Source organism: Trichomycterus rosablanca, chromosome 15, assembly GCF_030014385.1.
Source record: "Trichomycterus rosablanca isolate fTriRos1 chromosome 15, fTriRos1.hap1, whole genome shotgun sequence".
NCBI classification, from domain to species: Eukaryota; Metazoa; Chordata; class Actinopteri; order Siluriformes; family Trichomycteridae; genus Trichomycterus; species Trichomycterus rosablanca.
The window spans coordinates 23270021-23284715 of record NC_086002.1 but is presented as its reverse complement, the minus strand read 5'-3'; the positions used below and the strand labels follow the sequence as shown (position 1 = coordinate 23284715).

The 14695-nt window shown below is 35.2% G+C and overlaps 1 protein-coding gene across 1 annotated transcript; it reads left to right on the top strand.

Annotated features, from left to right (window-relative positions):
- The first annotated feature begins 9581 nt into the window (after positions 1-9581).
- On the top strand, positions 9582-9896 carry LOC134329094 (histone H4). Its single transcript, XM_063010341.1, has one exon. It carries the CDS (start codon positions 9585-9587, stop codon positions 9894-9896), a length of 312 nt encoding a protein of 103 aa, XP_062866411.1. The 5' UTR covers positions 9582-9584.
- The last annotated feature ends 4799 nt before the right edge of the window (positions 9897-14695 follow it).

Genomic DNA, 14695 nt, shown 5'->3' with positions numbered 1-14695 from the left:
AAAGGACAAAAGAAAATACATGATTAATAAATAAAATAATAAATAAAAAAAGGTCCTTTACCGTATAATAAGTATATGGATTTTGGTTGTTAGAATGTCACTTAACGTAATTTCAATTAATGTAAGAGGGATTCAATCGGAAAAAAATCAAATACAAAAAATTAATCAGTTAAAGCTTAAACGTTGTGACATAATATGTCCACAGGAATTAAGACTAGTTAGCTTAAACGACATGAATAAAGTACAAAAATTATGGTCACCGAGTAAATGTTTCTTGTCCATTGGAGAGAATAAAGCTGATGGAGTGGGAATATTTTTTAAACAACCTGTTGAAATTATTAAAGTTAGACAAATAATTCCAGGTAGAATTCTTTTAGTAGATTGTTTTTTTCAAAATCAAAAAATCAGAGTAATTAATATATACACGCCTTCAGATCGCGCCGGTAAAATAAGAATTTTTCACAAAATGTCAGAATTATTAAATATTGGGTTTCCCGTAATCTTATGTGGGGACTTCAATACAATTACTGATTTAAAAGATAGAATCCCGTTTAAGGATACTCCAATAAGTAGGGAGGGAAATCTATTAAAAAAGATCTGTGAATCATCTGAACTAAATGATGTCTTTAAACAATTACATCCAAATCGAATGGGTTTTACACGTTTTGATAAGATAGTTAATACACGAATTGATAGAATATACACATCAAAAAATATACAAATTATTAACTATACAACAGAATATTTAGTAGACTCTGACCATTTAGCAGTGAACGTTAAAATAAATATAGGGAAATATGAGAATAAAGGATATTGGAAATTAAATACATCATGCCTAAAAAACCCAAATTTAATAATAGAAGTGAAGGAAGAAATTAATCGAATTAAGCAATTAAATGTTTTAACTAAGTCAAATATAGAACTATGGAGTGTTTTAAAAAGTCAAATAAGAACCTTTTTTAAGCGTAAATGTAAAGAACTTAACTTTCGCAGAAACGAATATTATAAGCAGTTAACCCTTGACTACGTAAGTTTGCAAACTATATCAAATCGAAATTATGAAGAAGAAAATAAATTAAAAGAGGTAAAATCGGAAATCGCAAAAATAAATAATGACATTTTTCTAAGTACCCAAATACAAGCTGGTTTTGACTCCAGCTACATGGGAAATGTAAATACTGTAATAAAACACTTCAAAGAAAGAAAAGAAAAGAAATATATATCGGGTATTCGAAATAAAGATGGCAAAATTATAAAAACCAATAATGAACTACGTAATTTAATACAGGAAAAATGTGAAACTGCATATAAAAAAGAACATATTGATGAAGCTCAAATTATAAAATTCTTGAAACTTTTTCCTAAAAATAATATAGAAAATTTAGAACACTTAGAAAAACCATTTACAAAGGAAGAAATAGAATTAGCCATAAGACAACTAAATAAAGAGAAAACACCAGGGTCAGATGGCCTCCCTGCTGAATTCTATCAAATATTTTGTAATGACTTGATAGATCTTTTGGAGAAAGTATTCAATGAAGGTTTGCAATCAAGAAAAATGCATGATTCCTTTTATCATACCATAATAAATTTAATATTCAAAAAGGGTGATCAATACAATTTAGATAATTGGAGACAAATCAGTGTAACTAATGTAGATTATAAAATATTAGCAAAAATTTTAATTAATAGAATGAACGAATTTTTAAATAAAATTGTAGAACAAGAACAAACGTGTGCTATAAAAGGGCGATTCATGTGGGATAACCTAAGCATTATAAGAGATATACTAACAAATGAAAAAAATAAAAATTATTTCATAGTAGCATTAGATCAGAAAAAAGCTTTTGACTACGTCTCAAGAGAATATCTATGGCATGTATTAGAAAACTATGGCTTTCCAGAAAATTTCATCCAAATGATAAAGCTGCTTTATGCAAAGTCGGAAGTACAAATAAATGTTAACGGTGTTTTAACACATAATTTTAGCTGTCATAGAGGAGTAAAACAAGGTTGTCCCCTGAGTTCTGCCCTATACATTTTGGCAATTAGTCCACTTTTAAAATTAATTAAAAATAATAAAAAAATCAAAGGTATTCAACTAGATCCCAATAACTTAGTTAAAATTTCAGCATATGCAGATGATATCACCGTAATAATAAAAGATCAACAAGAGCTTGATATTTTAAAAGAACATTTTAAAACATACGAGTTAGTTTCGGGAGCCAGACTAAATGAAAACAAAACCGAAGGAGTTTGGATAGGAGATGATGACAATCAACCCCATATCAATCTAAATCTGAAAGATAAAATACAAATTTTAGGTATATATATAACTAATAGTAAAACTAGAGAACTAAATTGGGAGAAAAAGGAACAATTAATAAAAGAGGAACTAGAAAAATATAAAGCTACCAATTATATGACACGAATTCAAATTATAAAAACTTTTATCTTGTCTAAATTATTATTTCTAGCCACAGTTATACCACCCGATGACAAATATATTACAAGATTAAACAAGCTATGTGTAAAATATATATGGGGAACTAATAGAGAGGTAACAAAAAGAGCACTATTATACAAACCAAAAAAACATGGGGGTTTGGGAGCTGTTGATATGGGTAATAAATTAAAAATAGCATTTTGTAAAAATGTAACACAAGCCATGAATAGAGGCGCAATTTGGGTTGGAAAAAAAGAATATTGGTCAAAACAAAAAGGTAAAAAGAGATTAAATATACCATACTACCAACTCCTTTACGGAGATTTTATGTTTAAACATGATCATTTAAATATAGACTGGCTAAATCAAACCAATAAAGATATTTATAATATAATTAATAATCATTATTATGGTGAAAAGATACAATACAGTCAACTAACCGAAGAGGAATCGACAAAAGTAAGAAAAAATGTCTCCTCTAAAAACATCTCTGAAACATACGCGATACAATATGGTTAATAACGGTTGGAAGACTTCCAGTAAGAGTTATCGTTAAATGGAGTTGCTTTGTAACAACAAAATTATGCCCCATACAGGGCTGTTTACAAGATGAAACCATCGAGCATCTACTAATAAATTGTAGTAGATCAGTTGATATTTGGAACAAAATTAAAACTTTAAACTTAGATTTCGAAATAAATAAAAAAACAATTATGTTTGGAATCTTCGAAAACACTTCTCAAAGAATAAATGACCTTTATTGGTTAGTTGTCTGTATTGTTAATACAAAAATCTGGAAAACTAGGTGTAAAATGATTATCGAGCAATGCAACATACCCCCAGATATTGTTTTTAAACAAATTGTATGCCATCTTAGAAGACTAAAAAATGAAGACTTGCGCACAAAAAAAACTCAATTTCCTTGGTCAATATTAAGATTGTAATTTATTATTATTATTCTTTTTTTTTCACTTAAAAAAAATAGAGTATAAAAAGGGAAAATAAAAAGAACAAGCTCTGAATGTATATATTTTTTGTGTATTGTTCTATGCTGGATTTGTGGTGAACATTTTGAACTGGTGTAATTGTTTTGATGGTGTATTGATCTGTATATATTTGTAATGTGATTGAATTTTGTTAAATAAAACTATTTAAAAAAGGGGAAGACCAGTGGTAAGGTGAGGGCTAAGGCCAAGACTCGTTCATCCCGTGCCGGCCTTCAGTTCCCCGTGGGCCGTGTTCACAGACTGCTACGTAAGGGCAATTACGCCGAGCGTGTGGGAGCTGGTGCTCCTGTTTACTTGGCTGCCGTGCTGGAGTATCTGACCGCTGAGATCCTCGAGTTGGCTGGTAACGCCGCCAGAGATAACAAGAAGTCTCGTATCATCCCTCGTCATCTGCAGTTGGCCGTGCGTAACGACGAGGAGCTGAACAAACTGCTTGGAGGTGTAACCATCGCTCAGGGCGGTGTGCTGCCTAACATCCAGGCTGTTCTGTTACCCAAGAAGACCGAGAAAGCAGCCAAGGCCAAGTAAAGTCGCCCTCGTGTTCTAACCAAAAGGCTCTTTTAAGAGCCACCCATTTCCACAGAAAAAGTGCAATTTCCCCAGGTAATGTGAAAACAAATGTAATATCGTTTCAAAGAATCACATTGCATAGAACTCATGATTTATGACATGGTAAAATTAACATCCATATGTGCAATTTATTTTCCCCCTTCTATTTAGCTTTACATATATCACTATATGTGTGTGTGTGTGTGTGTGTGTGTGTGTGTGTGTGTGTGTGTGTGTGTGTGTGTGTGTGTGTATATATATATATATATATATATATATATATATATATATATATATATATATATATATATATATATATATATATATATATATATATATATATATATATATATATATACACACATACAGGGGTTGGACAAAATAACGGAAACACCTGTCATTTTAGTGTGGAAGGTTTCATGGCTAAATTGGACCAGTCTGGTGGCCAATCTTCATTAATTGCACCAGTAAGATCAGAGTGTGAAGGTTCAATTAGCAGGGTAAGAGCACAGTTTTGCTCAAAATATTGCAATGCACACAACATTATGGGTGACGTACCAGAGTTCAAAAGAGGACAAATTGTTGGTGCACGTCTTGCTGGCGCATCTGTGACCAAGACAGCAAGTCTTTGTGATGTATCAAGAGCCACAGTATCCAGGGTAATGTCAGCATACCACCAAGAAGGACAAACCACATCCAACAGGATTAACTGTGGATGCAAGAGGAAGCTGTCTGAAAGGGATGTTCGGGTGCTAACCCGGATTGTATCCAAAAAACATAAAACCACGGCTGCCCAAATCACGGCAGAATTAAATGTGCACCTCAACTCTCCTGTTTCCACCAGAACTGTCCGTCGGGAGCTCCACAGGGTCAATATACGCGGCCGGGCTGCTATAACCAAACCTTTGGTCACTCGTGCCGATGCCAAACGTCGGTGTCAATGGGGCAAGGAGCGCAAATCTTGGGCTGTGGACAATGTGAAACATGTATTGTTCTCTGATGAGTCCACCTTTACTGTTTTCCCCACATCCGGGAGAGTTACGGTGTGGAGAAACCCCAAAGAAGCGTACCACCCAGACTGTTGCATGCCCAGAGTGAAGCATGGGGGTGGATCAGTGATGGTTTGGGCTGCCATATCATGGCATTCCCTTGGCCCAATACTTGTGCTAGATGGGCGCGTCACTGCCAAGGACTACCGAACCATTCTGGAGGACCATGTGCATCCAATGGCGGTGCCATGTATCAGGATGAAAATGCACCAATACACACAGCAAGACTGGTGAAAGATTGGTTTGATGAACATGAAAGTGAAGTTGAACATCTCCCATGGCCTGCACAGTCACCAGATCTAAATATTATTGAGCCACTTTGGGGTGTTTTGGAGAAGCGAGTCAGGAAACGTTTTCCTCCACCAGCATCACGTAGTGACCTGGCCACTATCCTGCAAGAAGAATGGCTTAAAATCCCTCTGACCACTGTGCAGGACTTGTATATGTCATTTCCAAGACGAATTGACGCTGTATTGGCCGCAAAAGGAGGCCCTACACCATACTAATAAATTATTGTGGTCTAAAACCAGGTGTTTCAGTTATTTTGTCCAACCCTGTATATATATACACACACACACACACACACACACACACACACAAGTGAAGTTACAGATTTCTTGCAGTAACAAAACCAACAATATAGACGATTAAAACTGGTGCAACAAACGTGCTTGTGTAATACACATGGAGCAAAAATAATAATAATAATAACCAAAATAAACGAAACAATTAAGAATATATTTTTAAAAGGTATATACTTTAAATGCACTTTTTATAACTTATTTATTATTTCATTGTGTGTGCATGTTCTGACTTATAATTTAGTTATATTTATCATTTATATATATTAGGAGAAACTGGTTAATGTTTTTGTGTGTGTAGATGTAATTTACATGTTCTTACAATTATAAACAAGGTTACATAAGTACAGCTGATTAAATATTGGCAGGTGGTGTCTTATAACACATGATTAATGTTTATAGTGGTGTATGTTTATGGGGTTCTATAAAGCATTGAGTTATTAAGAATAATATAGTCGTTATGAGTAGTAGAGTAACAACACAAACATGACGGTAAAGAAGAAGGAGCGGTAAATTGCAGCGGTGGTAAAAATATTACGCTACCAATGCAAAAAAAAAAGAAGATTAATAATCAGTAATTATTCAGAATAATATATCAATAATAAAATACTATTCTAGGTACTCAACACAGGGTAATTAGAGGCATTTTAGAACAGACATACTGTAAAATAGTAAGTGTAAATAATCATAATTACTCATAATAATGATTTTTATTTCTACTATAGTTGTTGTAATAATAGTGTTATTGGTGATGGTAGTAACTGTAATTATAATGTTATGGAGAACCAATAGACGGTTAGTGGAGCGTTTCTTCCATCTCTTGGCCAAAATGTGAAAACACGAACTAAATCTGTGTGTTTATGTGTGTATGTGTGTGTTTTCTTTTATGTATGTATATTTTTATGTTATTTTATGTAATATAAAAAATTGTTAGGATGATTTTGTGGTGTTGGTGTTGCACGGTGTACACAGTCTGTATTTTACACAGAGATCGTATTAACTGATTGTAGTGTAGAATATTTATGAGCAGAATATTGAATGTTAACCATAAGACTGGTTATTGTAATAATGGTAATAAAACAACCGTATTCACAATGATGTCTTTTCTAATTTGGTAATTCATGTGTTTGAGCCGCCACTGTGTGTGTGTAACCCTGACCTTTGCCCTCTGAGTCCCGCAGCACCGACTCCCATTTCTGACGGGTTTTTGTCTCCGTTTGCAGGTTCTCAGGCTGGCACTCATTGTTCTCGCTACCTGATCTGAAGGCATGAGGACCCAGGTGTGGTTCATCAGCTCCAGGTGCGTCTTGTGTTCCTAGGCAGCACAGATGATATCTGTTGAGTCCAATTTAAGCCCAACTTCCTTCTAACACTAACTACAATAACCCCAAAATGTTTCTAACCCAAACTAATATAACCCCATGTTTCTAACCATAACTGTGATAACCCCAACATGTATCTAACCCAAATTAGGATAGCCCCAAGCTAGTTCTAACCCTAATTAAGATATCCACAACATGTAATATTAATAATAATAATAATCCTATTTTTTTACTATCAGGCAATGAGAATTAGAAGGAGGCAGAGTAAAAACATCAACATTATTTCACTATTTAATTTACTTTCATGAAAACAGGTGGGAATAAAAAGTGTAGGTTTTCACATTAACAATACACAAAATCTTATTTCTATAACTTTTGTAACTTAACTACTTCATTTGCTGTTTTTTTTTTCTTTGAAGCAGAAGACCAGCTTTGTGATATCCAAAAAGTACATAAAGCGCTATAAAAAGATCTTGTTGCTTTTGTATTTGAGCTAGCAAAACTTCACACCTGAATGTTGTACATTGTTCATGTTCTTGTATTTCACGGTGTTTAGTACCGTAATGGGGATTTAAATTGTAAACCTTAACCTGCTTTACTTCTGACTTCAGTAAATAAATAAACGCCCATGTCGTTTTAACAAATTTCTATCTATTGCACTCACAGATCTGTTCGCGAACGGTGAAGCTGGATACACTCGCACACACCTAAATCATAAACTAAGAATGAAAAAAAAAAAAAAAAAAAATTACTTAATTTGAATTCATTTACACTGACACATTCTTAAAACAACACATGGCTCCTACACTTACACAACAGATTCAATTCTATTTTAAGTTTTTTTTTTATCTTATACATCTCACTTATTAAGATGCACTTTTTTTTTAAAATAATTCTTTTCAAAACTCAGAAATGGCTTTAACACAGCTAACACTGAAACATAAAATATCTTCTTTCACTTATTTGGCTTTTATTGATACACAGCTTTGACCACTTTCACTTTAACCAAGATGTGTCTGACTTTGAAATATGTTTATGAAACGTTATGCTTTAGCAGAATATGACTTATAACCTCCCATTTCTCACTATACAGTGAAATATACAAACACATTTTTAACACAGATGTCACTTATAAAGACTTGCATCAGTACTGTTCAGCACAGACAATTCCAAACACTGCATTACACATTTTTTATGTATTTATTTGTTTAATGTATTCATTGTTTAAGTAGTTTTTTAGTTCTTCATTCACACCTATTAACACCCACTTTAAAAAAACATCTCTGGCTCTAGCAGTCCAGGTGACACATATCCAGGGCCAGCTGTAGCCTAGTGGTTAAGGTACTAGGCCAGTGACCAGAGGGTCACTGGTTCAAGCCCCACCACTGCTAGGTTATCACTGTTGGGCCCTTGAGCAAGGCTCTTAACCCTCAATTAACCCTTAACCCTAACGTAAGTCGCTTTGGATGAAGGCGTCTGCTGAAAATGTAAATATCAACCTGTTTTACTTTTTTCTTTAAACTCTATCTCCCTCTCTCTCTCTCTCTCTCTCTCACTCTCACTCTCTCTCTCTCAAACACACACACACACACACACACACACATCTGCAAAAGCTAGAAAACAAACACTGGTGTTGTCCATTTATATATTACACATTCCAACACAATTTTACCCTTATGTTTTATTGACCCTACACCTCCTCCTACACTGCTGCAGGTGTTTTGGATCTTTGTTTTTATCATAACGTGTCTCTAATGCTACTTTCACAAGCACTGAAAGGTTTCTAAAGCTATTTGTTTATTTCAAATTCAATATTCACTACAACTGTACTGATTTGAAATAATATGATTTTTTTTATCATACACTGCTGTATTCTCCCACACTTTTTTTTTTGGCTACATGTCATGTCTCCAATGGCTCTTTGTCCCACCTAATTGTACAATATTAAAAAATGCGACAAACATGGCGATTATAGAACATTGTAATAGGGTTTTATGGTTGTTTCTTTGTTTGTCTTTCCTTCTTTTGGCACAACATGTTTAGAAAAAAAATTCTTAACATTAAACATTAGTTACAGAAAAATATGTCATGTGGAATTCATCACATCGATTGTGGACCGATTTACTGTGAGGATAAAACAGTGGAGGTTCTAAGTTACGCGCTTTACATGAGGCCTACTCCAAGCAGCTGCGTTCACAGTGGGCGGTCGCTGCTTAACTCCGCCTCATTGTCTTCAACTAGGTCCGGTAGAGGGAAATAACAGGCAGGCTGTGAACGCTCGTCCTACATTGACTCGCTTCATCTTTTTGATGTGGGCGGAGATGGGCGGAGATGAAGCGAGTCAATGTAGGACGAGCGTTCACAGCCTGCCTGTTATTTCCCTCTACCGGACCTAGTTGAAGACAATGAGGCGGAGTTAAGCAGCGACCGCCCACTGTGAACGCAGCTGCTTGGAGTAGGCCTCATGTAAAGCGCGTAACTTAGAACCTCCACTGTTTTATCCTCACAGTAAATCGGTCCACAATCGATGTGATGAATTCCACATGACATATTTTTCTGTAACTAATGTTTAATGTTAAGAATTTTTTTTCGCTACATTGACTCGCTTCATCTCGACGAGAGCAGTAACGATGTCCGGAAGAGGAAAAGGCGGGAAAGGTCTTGGAAAAGGAGGCGCTAAGCGTCACCGCAAAGTTCTCCGTGATAACATCCAGGGTATTACTAAACCCGCCATCCGCCGTTTGGCTCGCCGTGGCGGTGTGAAGCGTATTTCCGGCTTGATCTACGAGGAGACCCGCGGTGTGCTCAAGGTTTTCCTTGAGAACGTCATCCGTGATGCCGTCACCTACACCGAGCACGCCAAGAGAAAGACCGTCACCGCAATGGACGTGGTGTACGCTCTGAAACGCCAGGGACGCACCCTGTACGGATTCGGGGGTTAAACGTTCAGACCTCCACGCTAACACAACGGCTCTTTTAAGAGCCACCCATATTTTCTACTAAAGAGAAATTCCTTCTGCTTTGTTATTAATATTGTTATTATTAGTAGTACGTTCACTGATGCGTAGATTTGCAAATCGCTCGTTTAGCCCCAAAAGCTTGAAATCATTATTATAAGTAAAAATAACACATTCACTGATGCATTTTTTTTTTTATCAATTCACTTATGTGGCCCTAAAAGCTTGGCGTTATCATTAGTAGTTTTAGTATTACGTTTACTATCAGATCTTCATACGGCGTGTTTGCATACTACTAATGTACAGCCATACTGTAGATTACACTACAATCATTAACACGATCTTTGTGTAAAATACATTAAAACATTGTGCCCAAATGCCTCGGTTAAAAAACAAACAAAAAAATATCTATCTATCTATACTAACTATATATTTATATACAAAATTTAATAAAATATTGCTATTGATTATTTTATATTCGGTTTTTAAACATGTATCGACCTCAGATTAAGCGGGAACAGACAACAAAGAACAGATTCTAGTGAATGGGGAAGAAGGGGGCGTGGAACGGTATGTTGTCTGTCCAATAGAAACCCAGGACTTTGGACCAATCAGAGTTACGTGTTCCATCTTGCTTACTCAGCATAGAGGGTTAATAAAGCGGGCGTGTAGCGCATTTATATTCACTTGCAGTTTGTTTTAGAGGAAACAGCAGCATCATGCCCGATCTAGCTAAGGCCGCGCCCAAGAAGGGCTCCAAGAAAGCCGTCACCAAGACTGCCTCCAGTCAAGTCCAGGAAGGAGAGCTACGCTATCTACGTGTACAAGGTCCTGAAACAGGTCCACCCTGATATCGGGAGGAGGGCTATGGGCATCATGAACTCCTTCGTCAACGACATTTTCGAGCGTATCGCTGGTGAGTCCTCTCGTCTGGCTCACTACAACAAGCGCTCCACCATTACCTCCAGGGAGATCCAGACCGCCGTGCGCCTGCTGCTTCCCGGTGAGCTGGCCAAGCACGCCGTGTCCGAGGGTACCAAGGCCGTCACCAAGTACACCAGCTCCAAGTAAAGCGCCTTAGTCGCTCTGGCAAACCAACGGCTCTTTTAAGAGCCACCCATCTTATCAAGTTAAGAGAATTTTCCTCTTTTTCAATATTTCATTTGAATATATTATACCCACTTTATCTAGATAGCTTCCCGTGTTTATAATACCGGATTCTTTACCTTCTTTTATATATTTATTAATATATTACATTTTTTGGGCCCTGACTTGCTACTTTGTGGTGAGTTTAGAATAACACGCATAATCAAATTTCACTGTACTCTTAAATTTTTTTTTTTTAATTCAGCTGTAGAGAGAGTTGCGACACTCCTTGATCTCGCAGCCTCGCGGTCACGTGGTTCATGTGCCCCTCCAATAGTTCCAGATAGAGCCGCGCTGTCATGTTCTCATATGGGACAGGCAGCAGTGAATGAAATATTAAACACTAAATAATAAACATTTGTACAATTTCAGGGTATTTTCAACTGCGCTTACATTTACTGCATCTGCTTTAATGTCAATTTGGTGTATGAAGTGGAAGATTGATGTTAATAGGTCGTTCTTGTTAACACAGTACATTATATTAGCATACATTACATAATGTGGTGATATTAAGTAGTAGAGACAATATACAGTACAGAGATTAAAGAGGTTTTAGTAGTTTAGCATAATAGTTGTTCTTTGCATAAACTATAATCTCCCTTCACTTTCCTGAGGATTCATAATAATGTGGCGTCCGCCACTGTGGATTGGGGGGGGCGGAGCGAGCGTTACCCAGAGACACTTGCGGCCGCGGTGTTAATAACTGTTAGTTCTTTGTTGTACATGTTTATTGGGTTTGTTTATGTTGTTTGGTGTTGTGTTTAATGATGTTAGTTTGTGAATTGTGTATTTGTTTAATTACATATTGAATCTAAAAACCTACCGTAACCGTGTAGCGCGGTGATAGAGATAACATGGCTACAATAGCCGAAAACAATTTTAAGTGCTGACGCGTGTCTCAAATCGTGTAACTAATAAAGAGATGATCCTGTTGATTATCGTACCAGAAACATTACAGTGTAATGAAAATTAAATATCATGAAAGTGAAATAGCATTAATTCATGTTTTATTTCATGGGTAATTAATAATCGTTTCCTACATGTAATACATGAATGAATTTATTATGAATATGCAACGGGTGATCACTAAGGACTGAGCGTATATACATGTATATATGTGTACTTTAGTATATTCATACACATGCGTATGTATGCTAATGTACATATAGTTATGGCTATATTGGCCCAATCCAATGTGTATGGCAAGCCGTTTTAGCTTTTAATCCTCCTTTTCTTGATATCAGGAATACAATTTCTGATATCAAGAATTTAATTCTTACTAGTTAAAAATTTAATTTTTGATATCAAGAATTCAATTCTTGATATCAAAAAATACAATTCTTGATATCAAGAATTACATTTTTGATATCAGGAATTGAATTTTTGATATCAAGAATTGAATTACTACATGTTCTAATGATAATGAGTTGATTTGCATGTGGATTTAAAGGCGGAGCTAACTTGGGTTGTGCTTTTCTTAAAGAGACATCATGAACCACATGTACTGCAAGCCATTGTAAACAAAATAGTAAAGGTTGTACAGATTTTGCAGCATAGTCGAGCATTTACATTAAAAAATAAACATGTTTAAAAACTGCAGACTGAAAACACATCTAACCCTTAAATCTATACTCTATCACGTAATCTACATATCAGTATTTGTTTCACTCTGTTCCTTTTCTTGACTATCGTGTCAATAAACAGAATGGACGGTTAAAGCTTTGTACTAGCTTATTTTATATTTATTAAATGTACAACAGTAACGAACTTTAACCATCACGTGTAAACACACAAAACCCCGCATACATAAGTGTGTGCGTCGCTCTAACTGTTCCGCACTGAAACATAAAACCGTCATACGTTCCATACATAAACACATACTGTTACAGTATTAAACCACATTTCTTTTTTAACGCAGACGTCTTAATAAAGTATGTAATGACGTGTATGAAAGCTGTAAAATGTAACATCACTTTATTATTGCAACTCTGACACATCTACACTTTACAAAGTCAACTACACTAATGAACAACTTTCTAATGGAGTTTCTCTGGACCAACTTACAATGTTCAACAGTCCAGTAGATGGCATTTGGAAACCAGAGACTGAACGGTCTACTAAATAAATACACATTTATTTGATTTCTCTATTGATGATGATTATTTTAGGGGAAAAAACAGATCTAAATAGATTTTTCAATAATTACATTTGATTTCCAATCACTTGCAATGTCTCCTTAAGTCAAAGCTTCTGATTCTCAGTGTTTCACATGACAGTGATTTATATACAGTGTAAGAGACGAAAATCACTGTCAGATGTGTGTAATGCCAGGTCTATGGTCAGTGTAATGGGAGTATGGTTGCCAGACACCGATGTAAGTCGTCTTACAGATGGCAACAACAAATGCGCTACAATAACCAAAACTAAAAAATATTAGCTACTTTGGGACTAGCTAAACACTCTAAGCAAACATTAAAAAAATGTATTCAATTTAATATACTCAATTGTCATTTTATTTATCACTGTCATTTATCAAACTCACATTTCATTGCAGACTTGGCAACCCTGAATATTTGGAGACACTCCCACATGCAGTGACAATGAGCTACTATTGGATACATTTAAACAGACTCATTTGAATGCAATTTTAACTAGTAAAAATGTAATTCTTGATATCAAAAAATACAATTCTTGATATCAAGAATTGAATTTTTGATATCAAGAATTGAATTCTAAGATGCCTGTAATTACCCCTAAAATAATATTTTATTATTGATATTGATACATTATTCTGAATAATAATTACTGATTCTTCTTCTTTTTTTCTTTTTTTTTGCATTAGTAGCGTTATATTTTAACCACCGCTGCAATTTACTGCAGTTTACTTCTCCCTCTTCTTTACTGGCATGTTTTTGTTCTGTAACTCTGTTTAGTGCGAAGTAAAACACAGCTACCAAGCAGGACTAGATCGAGTCCAGGGTGCTTAACTGTCATGTAGCAGAAATTGAAGAAAAAAAACATAAAAATTTAGAATAATAATGACATTCATTTCAGTTAAATCTACATATTTATGCTGTAAGATCTACAGAACATCACCGTGTCAGCTTTAAGTTCACATATACTGACACATTTCTAAAACAACACATGGCTCCAACATTCACATTCTACTGATCTTTCTAACACTCACAAAACAGATTCAAGTCTATTTTAGTTATTTATCTGATACATCTCTTTTATAAAGATGCACTTTTTAATGTTTAACTTAGAAATGTCTTTAACACAGCTGACACAGACACATACAGTGTCTTATTTCACTTATTTGGATTTTATTGATACACAGCTAAGATCACTTTCACTTTAACCAAGATGTGTCTGACTTTGAAATGTCATAATGCATATAAATGGAGCCGCTTAAACAAAACTTCAATCCTAACAATAATAACGAGACGATGTTTTAAGTGTATCCAGAGCGGTAGAGAGAACAGAGTGGCGACACTCCCGTAGGGAACCGTTGTAACGTTTTTTTTTTTTTTTTACTGGAGTAATATTTTACCTTGGATATCTCTACTTTAACTCGACTACATTCTGTACCTTCTCCAGCACTTACATTAGACAAAATGAACTTGTGCATATTTATA